This window comes from Fringilla coelebs (genome assembly GCF_963513975.1).
Source record: "Fringilla coelebs genome assembly, chromosome: 34".
Lineage (NCBI taxonomy): Eukaryota > Metazoa > Chordata > Aves > Passeriformes > Fringillidae > Fringilla > Fringilla coelebs.
In genome coordinates this window covers 570,461-592,952 of record NC_140060.1, presented here as the reverse complement: position 1 = coordinate 592,952, position 22,492 = coordinate 570,461, and the positions used below count along the sequence as shown (strand labels likewise).

General features: G+C 43.0%; 1 protein-coding gene across 3 annotated transcripts; it reads right to left on the bottom strand.

Annotated features, from left to right (window-relative positions):
• Window positions 1-550: 550 nt before the first annotated feature.
• Window positions 551-21,720, bottom strand: OXA1L (OXA1L mitochondrial inner membrane insertase). Of its 3 annotated transcripts, none has more exons than XM_084224174.1 (10): window positions 21,654-21,720; window positions 21,466-21,534; window positions 20,387-20,591; window positions 18,494-18,637; window positions 10,135-10,220; window positions 7,583-7,747; window positions 4,512-4,616; window positions 2,934-3,111; window positions 781-861; window positions 551-703 (listed from the first exon to the last, which is right to left on the bottom strand). In XM_084224174.1, the coding sequence occupies exons 1-10, from the start codon at window positions 21,708-21,710 to the stop codon at window positions 606-608; spliced, it is 1,188 nt and encodes a 395-aa protein (XP_084080300.1). In that variant the 5' UTR covers window positions 21,711-21,720; the 3' UTR covers window positions 551-605. The 3 variants fall into 3 exon arrangements, 2 of the variants coding, with proteins under 2 accessions (XP_084080300.1, XP_084080301.1); XR_014616875.1 differs by having other exon boundaries at window positions 679-703; window positions 781-889; XM_084224175.1 differs by lacking the exon at window positions 18,494-18,637.
• Between the last annotated feature and the right edge of the window lie 772 nt (window positions 21,721-22,492).

Below are 22,492 nucleotides of genomic sequence, written 5' to 3'. Positions count from 1 at the left end.
TTTTGCGTCTTCCCCTCACGGCACCCCCACACCCGCCTCTTCCAGGCCTCACCCTCTTGTCCGGATGAAATTTCCCCTCGCGGCCGCAATTTTGAGCAATTTCTTTAAGAATCCGATAATTTATTAATTTTTTAATGAAGTTTTTAATATTTTTTATCCTTTTTAATCGAAATTTCCGCGGCGATCGCAGCGCGCCGCCATTTTGTACGGCGCAGCTCCGGCCTGCCTTCACTGCGCATGCGCGGCCGCCATGTTGTACGACAAAGCAATCCCTGTCGTCTTTGCGCATGCGCGGCCGCCATGTTGTACGGCAAAACCCAACGCGCGCCGCCATTTTGTACTCAACAGGCTGCCGCCATTTTGCTGTTTTAAATTGCGCGTGCGCGGGCGCCATGTTGTACGGCAATTACTCTGTGCGCCGCCATTTTGTCGAAGTCGCCGCACCTCACTCCGCGCCGCCATTTTGTACGGAGTCCCTACGGCATCCCCAAGCACCCAAAATACCCCAAATCCGCTCAAATTTTACTCAAAAAAAGCCGATTGTGGAGTCTTCGTTCGCGCATTTTTTATTTTTATTTTTATTTTATTTCGCCCCCTCTCCCCCCTCAGCCCAGCGTGTCCTTCCAGGGCCTTTTTGGGGGCTCTGAGGGCGCCATTTTGGGGGGGTTCAGGGGGTTTTGGGCGAAAGTTTGGCGGAGAGGACCTGGAAAAAAAATTAAAATAAATTGAAGAGGGGTTTTTGGGGTGTTTTTTGAGGGGATTTGGGGGGTTTTTGGTCACCTTTGGCCGCCAGGGTGAGGTGGTTCCGGAGGCGCCACTGGCGCTGCTCGGCCTCGTGGGTGGCCTGGGCCTCGCGCCACTCTGCAAACGGGGGAGCCCCAAAATCACTCTTGGGGTCCCCAAAAACGGGTTAGGGAGCCCAAAAATGGGTCTGGGGAGCCCAAAAATGGGTTTGGGGTGTGGAAAAATGGGTTTGGGGTGTGAAAAAATGGGTTAGGGGGGTTTAAAGTGAATATGTGAAGTTGAAACGGGAGAAAAGTTATAAAAAATGACCCAAAATTGACCAAAATGCAGCGAAAAGGAGGAAAAATATTCCTAAAGTGAACAAAAAATGACCCAAAATGGATCCAAACCGACCTAAAATTAGCCAAAATTGTCTCAAATCCACTAAAAATCACCCAAAATGCACCCAAATCCACCCAAAATGATCGAGAATGACCCAAATTTGTCTCAAAAATGTCTCAAATCCATCAAAAATGTCCCAAATTGTCCCAAATCCACCCCAAAATGACCCAAAATTGACCCAAATCCACCCAAAATAACCCAGAATGTCCCAAATCCACTCAAAATGTCCCAAAATTGTCCCAAATCCACCCAAAATCGACCAATATTGTCCCAAATCCACCCAAAATGACCCAAAATTGACCCAAATCCACCCCAAAATGACCCAAAATGTCCCAGAATTGTCCCAAATCTACCCAAAATAACCCAGAATGTCCCAAAATTGTCCCATATCCACGCAAAATGACCCAAAATGTCCCAGAATTGTCCCAAATCCACCCCAAAATGACCCAAATTTCCCCAAAATTGTCCTAAATCCACCCAAAATGTCCCAAAATGTCCCAAATTTCCCCGAAATCCACCAAGAATTTCTCCAAAGGACCCAAACTCCACCAAAAATGACCCAAAATAGACCAAAATTGTTCCAAACCCACCCAAAATGACCCAAATTTGTCCCAAAATTGTCCTAAATCCACACAAAATTACCCAAAATTGCCCAAATCCACCCCAAATGACCCAAATTTGTCCCAAAAATGTCTCAAATCCATCAAAAATGACCCAAAATTGTCCCAAATCCACCCAAAATAATCCAGAATGTCCCAAAATTGTCCCAAGTCCACCCAAAATGACCCAAAATTGTCCCAAATCCACCCAAAATGACCCAAAATGGTCCCAAATCCACCAAAAATAACCCAGGATGCCGAAAAATGTCCCAAATCCACCCAAAATAATCCAGAATGTCCCAAAAATGTCTCAAATCCACTAAAAATGACCCAAAATTGTCTCAAAATTGTGCCAAATCCACCAAAAATTACCCAAAATGTCCCAGAATTGTCCCAAATCCCCCCCAAAATGACCCAAAATTGTTCCAAATCCACCCAAAATTCCCCCAAATGTCCCAAAATGTCCCAAATTTCCCCCAAATCAACCAAGAATTTCCTCAAAGGACCCAAAATCTACACAAAATGACTCAAAATCGACCAAAATTGTCCCAAATCCACCCAAAAATGACCCAAATTTTGTCCAAAAATGTCCTAAATTGACCTAAATTCAGTAAAATCCACCCAAAATGACCCAAAATTGTCCCAAATCCACCCAAAAGGACCCCAAATCGTCCCAAAATCCATCAAAAGTGACCCAAAATATCCCAAATTTGTCCGAAATCCACCAGAAACGACCCAGAATCCACCAAAAAGGTCCCAAATTCCCCCAAATCCCCCCAAAAAAACCCCAAAATCCCAGAAATTCCTCCCAAAAAATCCTCAAATCCCCAAATTCCCCCAAAATTCCTTCAAAAATTCCCCAAAAATTCCCTTAAAAAACCCCCCAAAATTCCCCAAAACCTCAAAAAAATTCCCCCCAAAAAATCCCCAAATCCCCCCAAAATCCCTCCCCAAAAATCCCCAATCCCCCAAATTCCAAATTTTTTTCCCAAATTCCCCATTTTTTGCCCCAAAATCCCCAAAAATTCCCTCAAAATCCCCCGAAAATTCCCCAAAAATCCACAAAAAATTCCCCAAAAAATGCCCAAATCCCCCCAAAAAGCCCCAAAATCCCTCCCAAAAATCCCCAATCCCCCAAATTCCAAATTTTTTCCCCAAATTCCCCATTTTTCCCCAAAAAAATCCGAATTTTTCCCCCATTTTTTTCACCTTTTTTCAGCTGTTTCAGGATCCCCCCCTTGCTCTGAGGGGCGGAGCCGGTGGGCGTGGCCGGGGGCGTGGCTAAAGGCGGGGCCACGCCCAGCTTGGCGCGGAGGGCGGGGACTCGCAGCAGCCCCGTCTGCAATAGGCTGAAGCTGTTGGACGTCAACCAATAGGTGAAGATCGCCTGGGGGGAAACAACCAATCAGAGATCAGGATTACCAAAGGGGGCGGGGCTTCGCAATAAACCCGGAAATGCCAAAAAAATCTTTAAAATTTTGAATTTTTAAAAAATTTTTTCCAAATTTTGGGTAAAAATTTTAAAATTTTTTAAGAAATTCTTAATTTTTATCCCAAGCTCTAAAATTTTTAGGGAGATTTTCAGGTTTTTTGGGTAAAAAAATCCCAAATTTTTTAAAATAAAAATTCCGATTTTTGTTGTTTTCTAAAACTCTTCAAAGTTTGAGGAAAAAATTTCTTAGTGACCACGCCCACTAAAGCGAAGCCACGCCCACTTTAAAGAAACAACACCCAATTTAATGCGGCCACGCCCATTTTCAAAGCGACCACACCCCTTTTAGAATAACCACGCCCACTTCAAAGTGACCACACCCCTATTAGATCAGTCACACACATCTCCAAAGTGACCACGCCCCTTTTAGAATGGCCACGCCCATTCACAAAATGACCACGCCCTTTTTAGAATAGCCACGCCCATTTTCAAAGCGTTTGCGCCCCTTTTAGAATGGCCACGCCCACTTTCCATGTGAAAACGCCTATTTGAAAAAGGCCACGCCCATTTTTAAGTGACCACACCCCCTTTAGGAATGGCCACGCCCATTTTGAAGCTGACCACACCCCTTTGAGAATGGCCACGCCCATTGCAAAGTGATCACACCCCATTTAGAATGGCCACACCCAATATGAAAGTGACCACACCACTTTTAGAATGGCCACGCCCATTTACAAAGTGGCCACACCCCTTTTAGAACCACCACGCCTATTTTAAAGTGACCACACCCCTTTTAGACCAGCCACGCCCATTTTAAAGTGACCACACCCCTCTTAAAGTGACCCTGCACATTTTCAAAGTGACCACACCCCTTTTAGACTGGCCACGCCCATTTTAAAGCATCCACACCCCTTTTAGAATGGCCACGCCCATTTTCAAAGTGACCACACCCCTTTCAGAACAACCACGCCCATTTTCAGAGTGCCACACCCCTTTTGGAACAGCCACGCACATTTTAAACTGACCACACCCCTTTTAGAAGGGCCACACCCATTTCAAAGTGACCACACCCCTCTTAAAGTGACCCTGCCCATTTTCAAAGTGACCACACCCCTTTTAGGTTGGCCACGCCCATTTTTAAAGCATCCACAGCTTTTTAAATGACCACGCCCATTTCCAAAGTGACCACACCCCTTTTAGAATGGCCACGCCCATTTTCAAAGCATCCACGCCCCTTTTAGACCAGCCACGCCCATTCCAAAGCAACCACACCCCCTTAAAGTGACCCTGCCCCTTTTCCAAAATGACCACACCCCTTTTAAGCCCCGCCCCTTTAAGCCCCGCCCCCTACTCACGGTGGGGAAGTGCACGATGAAAGGCAGGAAGAGAAGGGGGAGGAGCCTCAGGATTTGACGGACAGGCCCCGCCCCCGGCGCCGACACGCCCGTCTCCGCCCCGAGCTGCGAACGGACACACCCCCATTAACCACGCCCCTCATTTGCATAAAATTTCCCCGCCCCTTTTTGTTAAAACTCTTTAAAAACCCCCAAAATTTCAATTTTTACCCAAAATTTTTGATTTTTTCTCCCAAAAATTCAAATTTTTCCCTCAGAAATTTTTATTTTTCTCCCCCAAAACTCAGGTTTTTCTTTCTAGAATTCCCCAAATTCCAGTTTTTACCAAAATTCCAAATTTCTCCCCCAAATTTTTTTAAATCTCTAAAAATCCCCAATTTTCCCTTAAACATAAAGATTTTTCCCCTAAAAAATCCATTTTTTTACAGCTAAAACCTCCATTTTTTCACCCCAAATCCACCATTTTTTCACCTAAAATCCCCTATTTTATTTTGCCCAAAATCCTCATTTTTCACCCCAAAATTTTCCCCTTCTAAAATCCAAATTTCTTCAAAAATTCCTCATTTTTTTGCTCTAAAATTTCCATTTTTTCACCTAAACTCCTCATTTTTTCACCTAAAAACCCCATTTTTTTTACCTCAAACCCCAATTTTTTTGCCCAAAATCCCCATTTTTCACCCCAAAATCATTTTCTCCCAAACCCCCTGATTCTTCACCATAAAAAACCCATTTTTTGAGGCTAAAATCCTCATTTTTCCCTCTAAAAATTTCCATTTTTCCACCTAAAATCCTCATTTTTTCACCTAAAAACCCCATTTTTTTTCCTTAAATCCCATTATTTTCCCAAGATCCTCATTTTTCACCCCAAAATCTTTTTCTCCCAAATCCCCTGATTAATAAATTTTAAAAATCCCATTTTTTGGGGCTAAAAACTTCATTTTTTCCTCTAAAATTTCCATCTTTCCACCTAAAATCCTCATTTTTTCACCTAAAAACCTCATTTTTTTTCCCCAAACCCCAATTTTTTTTCCCAAAATCCCCATTTTTCACCCCAAAATCATTTCCTCCCAACTCCCCTGATATTTCACTATAAAAATCCCATTTTGGGGGGCTAAAATCCTCATTTTTCACTCTAAAACCTCCATTTTTTCACCTAAAATCCTCATTTTTCCACCTAAAAACCCCATTTTTTTTACCTCAACCCCATTTTTTTGCCCAAAATCCCCATTTTTCACCCCAAAATCATTTTCTCCCAACTCCCCTGATATTTCACCTAAAAAATCCCATTTTTTGAGGCTAAAATCCTCATTTTTTGCTCTAATATCCCCATTTTTCAACCTAAAATCCTCATTTTTCCACCTAAAAACCTCATTTTTTTTCCCCAAATCCCATTTTTTTTTCCCAAAATCCCCATTTTTCAACCCAGAATCATTTCCTCCCAAACTCCCTGATTTTTCCCTATAAAAATCCCATTTTTTTGGTGCTAAAATCCTCATTTTTCACTCTAAAATTCCCATTTTTTAACCTAAAATCCTCATTTTTCCACCTAAAAACCCCATTTTTTTCCCCCAAACCCCAATTTTTTGCCCAAAATCCCCATTTTTAAACCCAAAATCATTTCCTCCAAACTCCCCTGATATTTCACTATAAAAAATCCCATTTTTTTGACTAAAATCTTCATTTTTTGCTCTAAATTTTCAATTCTTTCACCTAAAATCCTCATTTTTTCACCTAAAAACTCCATTTTTTTTCCCAAATCCCATTTTTTTGCCCAAAATCCCCATTTTTCACCCCAAAATTATTTTCTCCCAAACCCCTGATTTATAAATTTAAAAAATTCCCATTTTTTAGGCTAAAATCTTCATTTTTCGCTCTAAAATTTCCATTTTTCCACCTAAAATCCTCATTTTTTCACCTAAAAACCTCATTTTTTTCCCCCAAGTCCCATTTTTTTTTCCCAAAATCCCCATTTTTCACCCCAAAATAATTTCCTCCCAAACCCCCAAATTCTTCACTATAATAATCTCCATTTTTTTGGCTAAAATCTTCATTTTTTGCTCTAAATTTTCGATTTTTTCACCTAAAATCCTCATTTTTTCACCTAAAACCCCCATTTTTTTCCCCCAAACCCCAATTTTTTGCCCAAAATCCCCATTTTTCACCCCAAAATCATTTCCTCCCAAATCCCCTCATTTTTCACTTTAAAATTTACAATTTTTAGCTTAAAATCTTCATTTTTTGCTCTAAAATCTCCATTTTTTCACCTAAAATCCTCATTTTTTCACCTAAAAACCCCATTTTTTTTCCCCAAATCCCATTTTTTTGCCCAAAATCCCCATTTTTCACCCCAAAATCATTTCCTCCCAAACCCCCTGACTCTTCACCAAAAAAATCCCATTTTTTGGGGGCTAAAATCCTCATTTTTCACTCTAAAACCTCCATTTTTCCACCTAAAATCCTCATTTTTTCACCTAAAAACCCCATTTTTTTTCCCCCAAACCCCAATTTTTTGCCCAAAATCCCCATTTTTCACCCCAAAATAATTTTCTTCTGACTCCCCATATATTTCACCTAAAAAATCCCATTTTTTAGGCTCAAATCTTCATTTTTCACCCTAAAATTTTCATTTTTCTACCTAAAATCCTCATTTTTTCATCTAAAAACCTCATTTTTTTTCCCCAAATCCCATTTTTTTCCCCAAAATCCCCATTTTTCACCCCAAAACTCACTTCCTCCTACAAACTCCATTTCCCCTCAAAAAATTTGATTTTTCCCTCTAAAATCCTCATTTTTGGCTCTAAATCCTCCATTTTTTCGCCTAAAATCTCCATTTTTCCACCTAAAAACTCCAATTTTTTGCCCAAAATCCCCATTTTTAACCCCAAAATTATTTTCTCCCCAACACCCTGATTTTTCCCTATAAAAATCTAATTTTTAGGGCTAAAATCCTCATTTTTCACTCTAAAATTTCCATTTTTCCACCTAAAATCCTCATTTTTCCACCTAAAAACCCCATTTTTTTTTCCCCAAACCCCATTTTTTTTCCCAAATCCCCATTTTTCGCCCCAAACCTCGAGCACGAGCCAGGTGGAGGCGGTGACCAGCACGGGCAGGACGTAGAAAGGGTCGGGGGCGGCCAAATTGGGGAACCAGCCCAGCCCCCCCTGGAGCAGCCCCGGCAGCGGCGCCGCCGCCATCCCCTGCAGGGCGAAGAAAAACGACACAAACAGGGGGGTCTGGGACCCCCAGAATCATTAATTAACCATTAATTAATTAGGAATTAATTTAAGAATTTTTTGGGATTTTTTACGGAATTTTTTTCCCATTTTTTTGGATTTTTTACGATTTTATTTTGAATTTTTATCAATTTTTTGGTGATTTTTCGAGCATTTAAAAATAATTTTCCAAAGGTTTTACAAGCCTATTTAATTGATTAATCAGGATTTAATTAGAAATTAATTTGGGAATTTTTAGGATTTTATACGGAATTTTTTTCCCATTTTTTTCGGATTTTTTATGATTTTTTTCCGAATTTTTGTGATTTTTCTTGTGAATTTTCGAGCATTTTTAAATAATTTCCCAAAGGTTTTACAAACCAAATTAATTAATTAATAAGGATTTAATTAGGAATTAATTTGAGATTTTTTTGGGATTTTTTATAGAATTTTTTTCCCATTTTTTATGATTTTTTTCTGAATTTTTACGGATTTTTCTTGTGCATTTTCAGAAGTTTTTAAATAGTTTTGCAAAGGTTTTACAAACCAACTTAATTAATTAATCAGGATTTAATTAGGAATTAATTTGAGATTTTTTAAAGATTTTTTACAGAATTTTTTTCCCATTTTTTTCACATTTTTAATGATTTTTTTTTCCAATTTTATCGAAATTTTTTGGTGATTTTTCAACCATTTAAACAAATTTTTCTGAGGTTTTAAAAACTCAAAAACCTCCCCAATAATGAGGGAATATTCTAGAAATTTTAAGGAATTTTTTCTGATTTTTTAATAAATCTTTTGGGAATTTTTTAATTTAATTTTTTTCAGCCCAGCCCCCGTGGAGCAGCCCCGGCAGCGGCGCCGCCGCCATCCCCCTGCAGGGCGAAGAAAAACGACACAAACAGGGGGGTCTGGGACCCCCAAAATTAATTAATTAATAAGAATTAATTAAGACTTAATTTGGGAATTTTTTAGGATTTTTTACAAAATTTTTTTTGGATTTTTTATGATTTTTTTCTGAATATTTACGGATTTTTCTTGCGAATTTTTAGGAGTTTTTAAATAATTTTGCAAAGATTTTACAAACCTACTTAATTAATTAATCAGGATTTAATTAGGAATTATTTTGGGAATTTTTTAGGATTTTTTACAGAATTTTTTCCCCATTTTTTTCTGATTTTATATGATTTTATTTCGAATTTTTATCAATTTTTTGGTGATTTTTCGAGCATTTTTAAATAATTTTCCAAAGGTTTTAAAAACCAACTTATTTAATTAATCAGGATTTAATTAGGAATTAATTTGAGAATTTTTTGGGATTTTTTACAGGATTTTTTTCCCATTTTTTTCGCATTTTTAATGATTTTTTTTCCAATTTTATCGAATTTTTTTTGTGATTTTTCAACCATTTAAAAAAATTTTTCTGAGGTTTTAAAAACTCAAAAACCTCCCCAATAATGAGGGAATATTCTAGAAACTTTAAGGATTTTTTTCTGATTTTTTAATTAATTTTTTGGGGAATTTTTTAAATTTAATTTTTCCAGCCCAGCCCCCCTGGAGCAGCCCCGGCAGCGGCGCCGCCGCCATCCCCTGCAGGGCGAAGAAAAACGACACAAACAGGGGGGTCTGGGACCCCCAAAATTAATTAATTAATTAGTAATTAATTAAGACTCAATTTGAGAATTTTTTAGGATTTTTTACGGAATTTTTTTCCCATTTTTTTCGGATTTTTTACGATTTTATTTTGAATTTTATCGAATTTTTTTGTGAATTTTCAAGCGTTTTTAAATAATTTTCCAAAGGTTTTACAAACCTACTTAATTAATTAATCAAGATTTAATTAGGAATTAATTTGGGAATTTTTTGGGATTTTTTACAGAATTTTTTTCCCTTTTTTTTTTGATTTTTTACGATTTTATTTTGAATTTTTATCAATTTTTTGGTGATTTTTCGAGCATTTTTAAATAATTTTCTAAAGGTTTTACAAACCAACTTAAGTAATCAATCAGGATTTAATTAGGAATTAATGTGGGAATTTTTTGGGATTTTTTACAGAATTTTTTTCCCTTTTTTTTCACATTTTTCTTGATTTTATTTTGAATTTTATTGAATTTTTTGTGATTTTTCTCCAATTTTTTCCTAATTTTTCACCTCTTCAGAAAAAAAACACCCAAAAAATCAGAAAAAAAATAAATAAAATTTTTTTGGGGATCCTGACATGAATTTTTTTGTACCTTAAATTAAATTTTTATTCAAATTTCGAATTTTTACCCCAAATTTCCCACCCAAAACCCCCCAATTTTTACCCCAAACCCCCCAAATTCGCCAATAATTTTCCTCCCAAATATTTTTTGGGTGATTTCAGAATTTTTTTGGGGTGAATTTTGGGATTTTTGGGGTTTCCAAACCTGCACCAGCGGCACCAGGAAGCCCCGGAGCGGATTCACGTTGTGACGGCGCTGGTACGACACCAGTTCCGAGTAAGCCACGGCCACTGAGGGGTTAAAAAGGGGCGTGGTCACCGTGGGAGGGCGTGGTCAACGAGCCACGCCCACCTCAGATGAGCCACGCCCCAAAAATCCAGAAAAAAATGCCCAAAAAATGTGAAAAAAAGGAAAAAATTTAAATGGGGTGAGGTCCCTTTAAGGATAAGCCACGCCCACAAAAATGTAATTTTTATTCTTTAGCTCCTCCCACTCTAAGTTAAGCCACGCCCACCTCAGACAAGCCACGCCCAAAAAGTCCAGGAAACAAAAACCAGAAAAAATCAACAAAAATTAAAATGGGGTGAGGTCCCTTTAAGGATAAGCCACGCCCACCAAATGTAACTTCCCCCTCCAATTTTTATTTTTCAGCCCCTCCCACGCTAAGTTAAGCCACGCCCACCTCAGATAAGCCACGCCCCAAAAATCCAGAAAAAAATCCCCAAAGAAAGAAAAAAATGAAAAGATTAAAATGGGGCGAGGTCCCTTTAAGGATAAGCCACGCCCACCTAATGCCACTTCCCCCTCCAATTTTCATTTTTCCAGCCCCTCCCATTTTAAGTTAAGCCACGCCCACCTCAGACAAGCCTCGCCCCCCAAAAATCCACAAAATTTCCCCCCAAAATGGGAAAAAACCAACAAAAATTAAAATGGGGTGAGGCCCCTTTAAGGATAAGCCACGCCCACCAAATGTAACTATCCCCTCCCACTCTAAGTCAAGCCACGCCCACCTCAGACAAGCCACGCCCCAAAAAAGTCCACAAAAAAACCCAGGAAAAATCAACAAAAATTAAAATGGGGTGAGGCCCCTTTAAGGATAAGCCACGCCCACTTAACACCCCTCCCCTAAATCTTAACCCAATTTTAGCCCTGCCCACTCTAAGCTAGGCCACGCCCACCTCATACAAGCCACACCCACAAAAAAAACAGATAAAGGGGAAAAATTAAAATGGGGTGAGGCCCCTTTAAGGGCAAGCCACGCCCACTTGATGCCCATATATGGAAGAGAGGCGCATAGTGATGTAAGCATGGCCACGCCCATTTAGCATGCCCATATAAGGTCATGCTTTTTTCCTAAATATTCCCATATTTAACCCAAAATTTTGGCCCCTCCCACTCTAATTTAGGCCACGCCTACCTCCGCTAAGCCACACCCACCTAAGCAAAGCCACACCCACTTCAGCCAAGCCACACCCACAAAAAAAACAGGGGGGGAAAAACCCCAAAAAATAAAAAAACCAAAAAAAATTAAAATGGGGTGAGGCCCCTTAAAGGATAAGCCACGCCCACTTTATGCCCATATATGGGATGCCATGCTTTTAATGGGTGGAGCATGTGAGGCCACGCCCATTTGACCAAATTTGGGGGTGGGGTTTTACACCTCCAAATATGGTCATGCCCATTTAAGGAAATTATTTCTTTTTGCATTTTAATCCCATTTTTCACCTTTTCCCACCCAAATTTCACCTCCCATTCCGTAAAATTTGTGGCCACGCCCACAAACTATGAAGCCACGCCCACAAATCCACAAACCACGCCTCCTAATTTCCATTTTTAGTCATTTTTGCCCAATTTTCCCGCATTTTTTTAACCAAATTTTGCCCGCTGCACCCCAAGCTCCGCCCCCACGCCAAAAAATATGTGGCCACGCCCACCATCTTTAATCCACGCCCACAACCTTTAAGCCACGCCCACCTAACACTATTTTACTGCTTTTTATCTTTTTTTTCCATTTTAACCCCATTTTTTGGCCTTAAATTCTCCAAATTGGTGGCCACACCCACAAACTATGAAGCCACGCCCACTAACCCTTAAACCACGCCCACTTTGCCCCACTTAAGCAACTTTCAACTCCATTTTTTTGTATTTTAACTCCATTTTTGTGCATTTTAACCCCATTTTTCACCTTTTCCCACCCAAATTCCACTCCCCATTCCACAAATTTTAAGCCACACCCACAATCCTTAAACCACGCCCATTAATCCTCAAATCACGCCCACTTTACCCCACTTCAGTGAATTTCAACGCCTTTTTTCTGCATTTCAACCCCATTTTTTCACCCAATTTTGCCTCCAACCCCCCAAATGTGCGGCCATACCCACAAACCATGAAGCCACGCCCACAATCTTTAAACCACGCCCACTAACCCTTAAACCACGCCCACTTTCAACCCCATTTTTGTGCCTTTTAACCCCATTTTTTCACATATTAACTCCGTTTTTTCACATTTCAACCCCATTTTTTCACCTTTTTTCACCCAAATTCCACTCCCCATTCCACAAATTTTAAGCCACGCCCACAATCCTTAAACCACGCCCATTAATCCTCAAACCACGCCCACTTTACCCCACTTCAGTGAATTTCAACCCCATTTTTCCACATTTCAACCCCATTTTTTCACCCAATTTTGCCTCCAACCCCCCAAATGTGGGACCACACCCACAAACTATGAAGCCACGCCCACAATCTTTAAACCACGCCCACTAACCCTTAAACCACGCCCACTTTCAACCCTATTTTTGTGCATTTTAACCCCATTTTTCACATATTAACCCCATTTTTTCACATTTCAACCCCATTTTTTCACCTTTTCCCACCCAAATTCCACCTCCTATCCCATGACTTTTAAGCCACGCCCACAACCCTTAAACCACGCCCACTTTACCCATTTCAACCCTTTTTTTTGCACTTTAACCCCATTTTTGTGCATTTTAACCCATTTTTTCACCCAAATTCCACCTCCCATCCCATGACTACTAAGCCACGCCCACAATCCTTAAGCCACGCCCACTAGCCCTTAAAACACGCCCACTTTAGCTATTTTCAACCCTGGTTTTTTACACTTTAACCCCATTTTTCCACCTTTTCCCACCCAAATTCCACCTCCCATCCCATGACTTTTAAGCCACTCCCACAATCCTTAAGCCACGCCCACTTTACCCCATTTTATGATTTTTCAACCCCATTTTTGTGCATTTTAACCCCACTTTTCACCCAAATTTTGCGTCTAACCCGCCAATTTTGTGGCCACACCCACAAACTATGAAGCCACGCCCACAGACCCATAAACCACGCCCCTTTTACCCCACTTCAGCAACTTTCCACCCCATTTCTTTGCCTTTTAACCCCATTTTTGTGCATTTTAACCCCGTTTCCCACCCAAATTCCTCCTCCCATCCTATGAAATTGAGGCCACACCCACTTAACCTTAAACCACGCCCACTAACCCTTAAACCACGCCCATTTCCCCCACTTTCAACCCTATTTTTTCACATATTAACCCCATTTTTTCACATTTTAACCCCGTTTTTTCCCTTTAGCTCCGCCCCACCCCCCAAGCCCCGCCCTCCAAGCCCCGCCCCCCATCCCTGACCACGCCCACCCTGGTTGGGGTCGGCTCCTCGGCGCGCCTCGGCCACGCGCCGCGAGAGGCGCTGCAGCTGGGGCAGGTGCAAGCTCCGCCCCCCGCATCACTGACCACGCCCACTAACCCTTAAACCACGCCCACTAACCCTTAAACCACGCCCACTTTAGCAACTTTCCACCCCGTTTTTTCACATATTAACCCCATTTTTTCACATTTTAACCCCGTTTTTCACCTTTTCCCACCCAAATTCCACCTCCAACCCCCCAAATGTGCGGCCACACCCACAAACTATGAAGCCACGCCCACAATCCTTAAACCACGCCCACTTTCAACCCTATTTTTGTGCATTTTAACCCCATTTTTTCACATTTCAACCCCGTTTTTCCACCGTTTCCCACCCAAATTCCTCCTCCCATCCTATGAAATTGAGGCCACACCCACTTAACCTTAAACCACGCCCACTAACCCTTAAACCACGCCCATTTCCCCCACTTTCCACCCCATTTTTTCACATATTAACCCCATTATTTCACATTATAACCCCATTTTTTCACATTTCAACCCCGTTTTTCCCCCTTTTTTCCAAGCCCCGCCCCAAGCCCCGCCCCCAATCCCTGACCACGCCCACCCTGGTTGGGGTCGGCTCCTCGCCGCGCCTCGGCCACGCGCCGGGACAGGCGCTGCAGCTGGGGCAGGTGCAAGCTCCGCCCCCCGCATCACTGACCACGCCCACAAACCATGAAGCCACGCCCACTAACCCTTAAACCACGCCCACTTTCCCCCAATTTAGTGTTTTTCAACCCCATTTTTTCACATTTTAACCCCGTTTTTTCACATTTTAACCTCGTTTTTTCCCCTTAGCTCCGCCCCCACCCCAAGCCCCGCCCCCAATCCCTGACCACGCCCACCCTGGTTGGGGTCGGCTCCTCGGCGCGCCTCGGCCACGCGCCGCGAGAGGCGCTGCAGCTGGGGCAGGTGCAAGCTCCGCCCCCCCGCATCACTGACCACGCCCACTAACCCTTATACCACGCCCACTAACCCTTAAACCACGCCCACTTTACCCCACTTTAGCAACTTTCCACCCCATTTTTTTGCCTTTTAAACCCATTTTTCCACATTTCAACCCCATTTTTTCACCTTTTCCACCCAAATTCCTCCTCCCATCCCATGAAATTGAGGCCACGCCCACAATCCTTAAACCATGCCCACTTTAGAAACTTTCAACCCATTTTTTTAACATTTTAACCCCATTTTTTCACCTTTTCCCACCCAAATTCCACCTCCCATCCCACGACTTTTAAGCCACATCCATAATCCTTAGACCACGCCCACAATCCTTAAACCACGCCCACTTTAGCAACTTCCCCCCCCCCCATTTTTTGGCATTTTAACCCCATTTTTTCACCCAATTTTGCCTCCAACCCCCCAAATGTGCGGCCACACCCACAAACTATGAAGCCACGCCCACAATCTTTAAACCACGCCCACTAACCCTTAAACCACGCCCACTTTCCCCACTTTCAACCCCATTTTTTCACATATTAACCCCATTTTTTCACCTTTTCCCACCCAAATTCCAACTCCCATCCCATGACTCTTAAGCCACGCCCACAACCCTTAAGCCACGCCCACAACCCTTAAGCCACGCCCACTTATCCCCACTTTCAACCCCATTTTTTTGCCTTTTAACCCCATTTTTTCACATTTTAACCCAGTTTTTCCACCTTTTCCCACCCAAATTCCACCTCCCATCCCATAACTTTTTAGCCACGCCCACAATCCTTAAACCACGCCCACTTTACCCCCACTTTAGCAACTTTCCAGCCAATTTTTCAGCATTTTAACCCCATTTTTTCACCCAATTTTGCCTCCAACCCCCCAAATGTGCGGCCACACCCACAAACTATGAAGCCACGCCCACAATATTTAAACCACGCCCACTAACCCTTAAACCACGCCAACTTTCCCAATTTCAACCCCATTTTTTCACATTTTAACCCCATTTTTTCCCCCTTTTCCACCCAAATTCCACCTACCATCCCATGACTTTTAAGCCACGCCCACAAATCCTCAAGCCACGCCCACTAATCCTTAAACCACGCCCACTTTACCCCACTTTAGCAATTTTCCACCCCATTTTTCTGTATTTCAACCCCATTTTTTCACCTAAATTTTGCCTCCAACCCCCCAAATGTGGGACCACACCCACAAACTATGAAGCCACGCCCACAATCTTTAAACCACGCCCACTTCCCCCCACTTTAGCAATTTTCCACCCCATTTTTTCGCCTTTTAATCCCATTTTTTCACATTTTAACCCCGTTTTTTCCCCTTTCTTCCAAGCCCCGCCCCCCGCCCCCAAGCCCCGCCCCCAATCTTTAGCCACGCCCACCCTGGTTGGGGTCGGCTCCTCGGCGCGCCTCGGCCACGCGCCGCGAGAGGCGCTGCAGCTGGGGCAGGCGCAAGCTCCGCCCCCCCGCATCACTGACCACGCCCACTAACCCTTAAACCACGCCCACTTTACCCCATTTTTGTGCATTTTAACCCCATTTTTTCACATATTAACCCCGTTTTTTCACATTTTAACCCCATTTTTTCCCCTTTTCCCACCCAAATTCCACCTCCCATCCCATGACTTAGAAGCCACGCCCACAATCCTTAAACCACGCCCACTTCAGAAACTTTCAACCCCGTTTTTTCACATTTCAACCCCATTTTTTCACCTTTTCCCACCCAAATTCCACCTCCCATCCCATGACTCTTAAGCCACGCCCACAATCCTCAAGCCACACCCACTAATCATTAAACCACGCCCACTTTACAACACTTTAGCAACTTCCCACCCCATTTTTTCACATTTTAACCCCATTTTTTCACCTTTTCCCACCCAAATTCCACCTCCCATCCCATGACTCTTAAGCCACGCCCACAACCCTAAAACCACGCCCACTAACCCTTAAACCACGCCCACTTTCCCCACTTTCAACCCCATTTTTGTGCCTTTTAACCCCATTTTTTCACATTTTAACCCCATTTTTTCACCTTTTCCCACCCAAATTCCACCTCCAACCCCCCAAATGTGCGGCCACACCCGCAAACTATGAAGCCACGCCCACAATCCTTAAACCACGCCCACTTTCAACCCTATTTTTGTGCATTTTAACCCCATTTTTTCACATTTCAACCCCGTTTTTCCACCGTTTCCCACCCAAATTCCTCCTCCCATCCTATGAAATTGAGGCCACACCCACAATCCTTAAACCACGCCCACTTTCCCCCCACTTTAGCAACTTTCCAGCCAATTTTTCAGCATTTTAACCCCATTTTTTCACCCAATTTTGCCTCCAACCCCCCAAAAGTGCGGCCACACCCACAAACTATGAAGCCACGCCCACAATCTTTAAACCACGCCCACTAACCCTTAAACCACGCCCACTTTTCCCCACTTTCAACCCCATTTTTGTGCATTTTAACCCCGTTTTTCACCTTTTCCCACCCAAATTCCACCTCCCATCCCATGACTCTCAAGCCACGCCCACAACCCTTAAGCCACACCCACTAACCATTAAACCACGCCCACTTTACCCCCACTTTAGCAACTTTCAACCCCATTTTTCCACATTTTAACCCCATTTTTTCACCCAATTTTGCCTCCAACCCCCCAAATGTGCGGCCACACCCACAAACTACGAAGCCACGCCCACAATCTTTAAACCACGCCCACTAACCCTTAAACCACGCCCACTTTCAACCCCATTTTGGTGCATTTTAACCCCATTTTTTCCCCTTTTTCCACCCAAATTCCACCTACGATCCCATGACTATTAAGCCACGCCCACAAATCCTCAAGCCACGCCCACAAATCCTTAAACCACGCCCACTTTACCCCCACTTTAGCAACTTTCAACCCCATTTTTCCACATTTTAACCCCATTTTTTCACCCAATTTTGCCTCCAACCCCCCAAATGTGCGGCCACACTCACAAACAATGAAGCCACGCCCACAATCCCTAAACCACGCCCACTTTCCCCACTTTCCACCCCATTTTTGTGCCTTTTAACCCCATTTTTTCACATTTAACCCCATTTTTTCACATTTTAACCCCATTTTTTCACCTTTTTCCCCTCAAGCCCCGCCCCCCAATCTTTAGCCACGCCCACCCTGGTTGGGGTCGGCTCCTCGCCGCGCCTCGGCCACGCGCCGGGACAGGCGCTGCAGCTGGGGCAGGTGCAAGCTCCGCCCCCCGCATCACTGACCACGCCCACTAACCCTTAAACCACGCCCACTAACCCTTAAACCACGCCCACTTTAGAAACTTTCCACCCCATTTTTTTGCCTTTTAACCCCGTTTTTTCACATTTCAACCCCATTTTTTCACCTTTTCCCACCCAAATTCCTCCTCCCATCCCATGAAATTGAGGCCACGCCCACGATCCTAAAACCACGCCCACAACCCTTAAACCACGCCCACTTTAGAAACTTTCCACCCCATTTTTTTGCCTTTTAACCCCATTTTTTCACCTTTTCCCACCCAAATTCCACCTCCCATCCCATGACTATTAAGCCACGCCCACAACCCTTAAGCCACGCCCACTAATCCTTAAACCACGCCCACTTCCCCCCCACTTTAGCAACTTTCCACCCCATTTTTTTACATTTTAACCCCATTTTTTCACCCAATTTTGCCTCCAGCCCCCCAAATGTGTAAGCACACCCACAAACTATGAAGTCACGCCCACAATCTTTAAACCACGCCCCCTAACCCTTAAACCACGCCCACTTTAGCAACTTTCCACCCCATTTTTTCACATTTCAACCCCATTTTTTCACATTTTAACCCCGTTTTTTCACATTTTAACCCCATTTTCCCACCTCCTGCCCCCAAGCCCCGCCCCCCAATCTTTAGCCACGCCCACCCTGGTTGGGGTCGGCTCCCCGCCGCGCCTCGGCCACGCGCCGCGAGAGGCGCTGCAGCTGGGGCAGGTGCCGGGAGAGGCGGGCGGCCTCGCGCTGGCCCCGCAGCACCAGGGGCAGCAGCAGCACCCGCGCCCCCACCGTGCCTGGAAATGAGGGAAAAAAGGAGAAAATTGGGAAAAAGGGAGAAAAATCGGGGAAAGGGAAAAAATTGGGGGGGGGAGGGAAAAAACGGGCGGAAATCGGGGGGGAAATGGAGGGAGTTAGGGAGGAAAATGGGGATTTTCAGTCCAAAATTTGGATTTTTTAACCCAAAATTTGGGGTTTTCACCCCGAAATTTGGATTTTTCAGCACAAAATTTGAATTTTTCACCCAAAAATTTGGATTTTTCACCCAAGAATTGTAATTTTTCAACCCAAAGTTGGGCCTTTTCACCCCCAAATTTGGCTTTTTCACCCCAAAATTTGGATTTTTTAACCCAAAAGGTGAATTTTCAGTGAAAATTGTGATTTTTCACCCCAAAATTTGCATTTTTCACCCCGAAATTTGCATTTTTCACCCCAAAATTTGGACTTTTCACCCCAAAACTGTAATTTTCAACCCAAAATTTGGGTTTTTCAGCCCAAAATTTGGATTTTTCACCCCAAAATGTGAATTGTCAGCAAAAATTGTGATTTTTCGCCCCAAAATTTGGATTTTTCACCCCAAAATTTGGACTTTTCAACCCAAAATTTGGGGTTTTCACCCCAAAATATGAATTTTCAGTGAAAATTTTGATTTTTCAGCCTAAAATTTGGATTTTTCACCCCAAAATCTTGATTTTTCACTCCCAAATTTGGATTTTTCAACCCAAAATTTGGGTTATTCACTCCAAAATTTGGGGTTTTCATCATAAAATTTGGGTTTTTCACCCAAAATTTGGACTTTTCACCCCAAAATTTGGATTTTCACCCAAAAATTTGGATTTTTCAGCCCCAAATTTGGATTTTTCATCATTAATTCTCCCCCAAAATCCCAAATATTCCTCACAAATATCTCCAAAAAATCTCAGTTTGCCCCCAAAGCCAAAATTTTCACTGCAAAATCTTAAATTTCTAAATTACACCACAAATTTTCTCCAGAAATGATCTCCAAGAACTCCAAAACCCCAAATTTCCCCCCAAAATCCAATTTTTTTTGTCTCAAACCTCCCCAAAACTCCAAATATTCCCTTAAACCTCCCCAAAAATCCCAAATTTCTCCCCAAAACCCCAAATTTCCCCTTAAAATCCCAAATTTTCCCCCAAAATCCCAATTTTTTCTTCTCAAACCTCCCCAAAACTCAAAATATTCCCCTAAAACCTCCCCAAAATCCCAAATTTTACCCCAAAACCACAAATATTTCCCTGAAACCTCCCCAAAACCCCCAAATTTCTTCCCAAACCCCCAAATTTTTCCTCAAAAACCCCAAATTTCTTCCTAAACCCCCAAATTTTTCCTCAAAACCCCCAAATTTCTTCCTAAAATCTCAAATTTTTCCTCAAAACCCCCAAATTTCTTCCTAAAACCCCCAAAGTTCTTCCTAAAACCCCAAATTTTTACCCAAAAACCCCAAATTTCTTCCCAAAACCCCAAATTTTTCTTCAAAAACCCCAAATTTCTTCCCAAAACCCCAAATTTTTCCCCAAAAATCCCAAATTTCTTCCTAAACCCCCAAATTTTCCCCCCCAAAACCCCAAATTTCTTCCTAAAACCCCAAATTTTTCCCCAAAAATCCCAAATTTCTTCCTAAACCCCCAAATTTTCCCCCCAAAAACCCCAAATTTCTTCCTAAAACCCCAAATTTTTCCCCAAAAACCCCAAATTTCTTCCTAAACCCCCAAATTTTTCCCCAAAAACTCCAAATTTGGCTCACCTGCAGCAATGGCTCCCCACCAGGGCAGCCCCAGGTCCAGGTGCAGAAATTCCAGAAGGTTCTGGATCATTCCCACGGGGGTGGCACCCCCCAGCCCCAGCTCCTCCAAACGGGGCTCCTCCAAATTTGGGGAAATTCCCAAAAATTCGGGAGGTTCTGGGGTTTGGGGAGGGGGTGAGGGTGGGGGAGGGGTGGGGGGAGGGGGCTGGGAGGGGTTAAAAAATAAAAAAAAAAATTAAATTTAAAAAAAATATTAAAATCTGACCAAAAAAGTCAAAAATTCATCCCCAAAATTGACCAACTCCCCCCAATTTGAACAAAACCCCCAGTATTTAACCCAAAATAATTAAAAACTGACACAAAAATCTCCATTTTAACTAAAACTCCTCAAATTTGTCCCCAAATTATTAAAATTTGTCGCAAAACCCACAAAATTTGACCCAAAAGCCACAAAATTTGACCCCAAACTCCTTCAATTTAATAAAACCCCATAAACTTTAGCTTCAAATCCCAAGAATTCGACCACAAACACCCCAATTTGACCAAAATTCCCAAAATAACCAAAATTTCAACAAAAAAAACTCCAAAATTTGACTCTGAACTCCCTCAATTTAACCAAAAGCCCCAAAAATTGACACCAACCCCATCAAAATTAACCCCAAACCCCCAATTTAACCAAAGCCTCGAAATCTCAACAAAAAACCACGAAATTTTACCTAAAATCTCTAAATTTTCTGTGAATTTCTCCCCAAAACCCCCAAATTTCCCTCAAACATTCCCCAAAACCTCCAAATTTCCATCAAACATTCCCCAAAACCCCCAAATTTTCTTCAAACATTCCCCAAAAACCCCAAATTTCCCCCATTACTCCCAGATGTCCCTTGAATTTCCCCTAAAAATCCCCATATTTCCCTCATATTTCCCCTAAAAATCTCCGTATTTCCCTCATATTTCCCCTAAAACCCCCAAATTTCCCTCAGATTTCCCCCAAACCCCCAAGTTTCCCCTCAATTTTCCCCCAAAATTCCTCCGAAACCCCCAAATTTCCCTCAAATCCCCCCCAAATTTTCCCGCCTCACCTGCCCTGCGTCGCTCGCCACTCCCCTCACGGCCGGGGCTCCGCAGCACCACACCGGACCGCGAAACCTCTGCGGAAAAAATACTTTATGTGCCTTTACAACACCAAATCTCTTATTTTAACATTATAGCGTCCCCCAAAAGAAACACAAAAAAGGGGAAAAAAATTTTAAAACTCTTTCCGGCTCACCTGAGCCCTCAGGGCACGCAGCAGCGGCCGCAGCCGCGGGGTCGCCGCCGCCATCATGGCGGCCTGAGGGGAGCAGGAAGAAGGGCGGGGCTTAAGCTCTGAGGGGGCGTGCCCGCCAGAAACGTGGCTTCTGATTGGTTAGTCAAAGCTGCGCATGCGCCCTATTCAAATAGCAAGGATACGCCATTTTTAATTAGGGCAGCCCTTAGTAAGGCGAGGCCAAAGGGAGAGGCGGGAAATACATCCACCAATAGAAGCGCTGTCTTAGCGCATGCGCACTACGGAGAAGAACAGCATAAAGCGTCATGTTAAGTAAAGGTAGAAGTGTGGGGAGTGACGTCATAGAAAGGGAAACCACGCCCACTTTCCCCTCAGGACGCGCCGCCATTTTTGATCCGCCGCCGCTCCCTGAGGTAACAACGGGGAGGGTGGGGGCGACCCCGCCCCAAATTTGGGAGGCTGCAAATGCCCCAAAATCCCCCCAAAACAACGCAAAAAAACCTCAGAAACTTTGGGGGGGAGGGTTAAGGGGCGCCACACCCTTAAACTTATCTAGAGACCGCCCCCCGAAATTCCCCTGAAATTGGGGCCCCCCAGGTTTATATTTTAGTCTCACGAATTGGGTTGGAAAAGGTCTCAAAAATGCTCCAAAATCGTCCCATATTTGGGGTTAAGGGGCCCCAAAACCGCCCCCAAACCCGCCCCTAATTCAACATCCCCCAAACTCCCAAAATCTTTCCAAATTTTTTGAGAGGTTAAAAAGCCCCAGACTGTCCAAATGCCCTCAAATTTGGGTGTTAAAAAACCCCAAAATTCCCCCCAAATTTGAGGCTTTTAAG

Bases quoted from the DNA above. Each gene is read 5' to 3' on its own strand.
- OXA1L (XM_084224174.1), bottom strand. From the start codon at position 21,710: ATGATGGCGGCGGCGACCCCGCGGCTGCGGCCGCTGCTGCGTGCCCTG. The intron at 10,221-18,493 runs GTGGGCGTGGCT...TTAACCCCTCAG, and splicing joins GGGAGCCGACCCCAACCAGG to TGGCCGTGGCTTACTCGGAA. The intron at 4,617-7,582 runs GTTTGGGGCGAA...GTCCGTTCGCAG, and splicing joins CCACCTGGCTCGTGCTCGAG to CTCGGGGCGGAGACGGGCGT.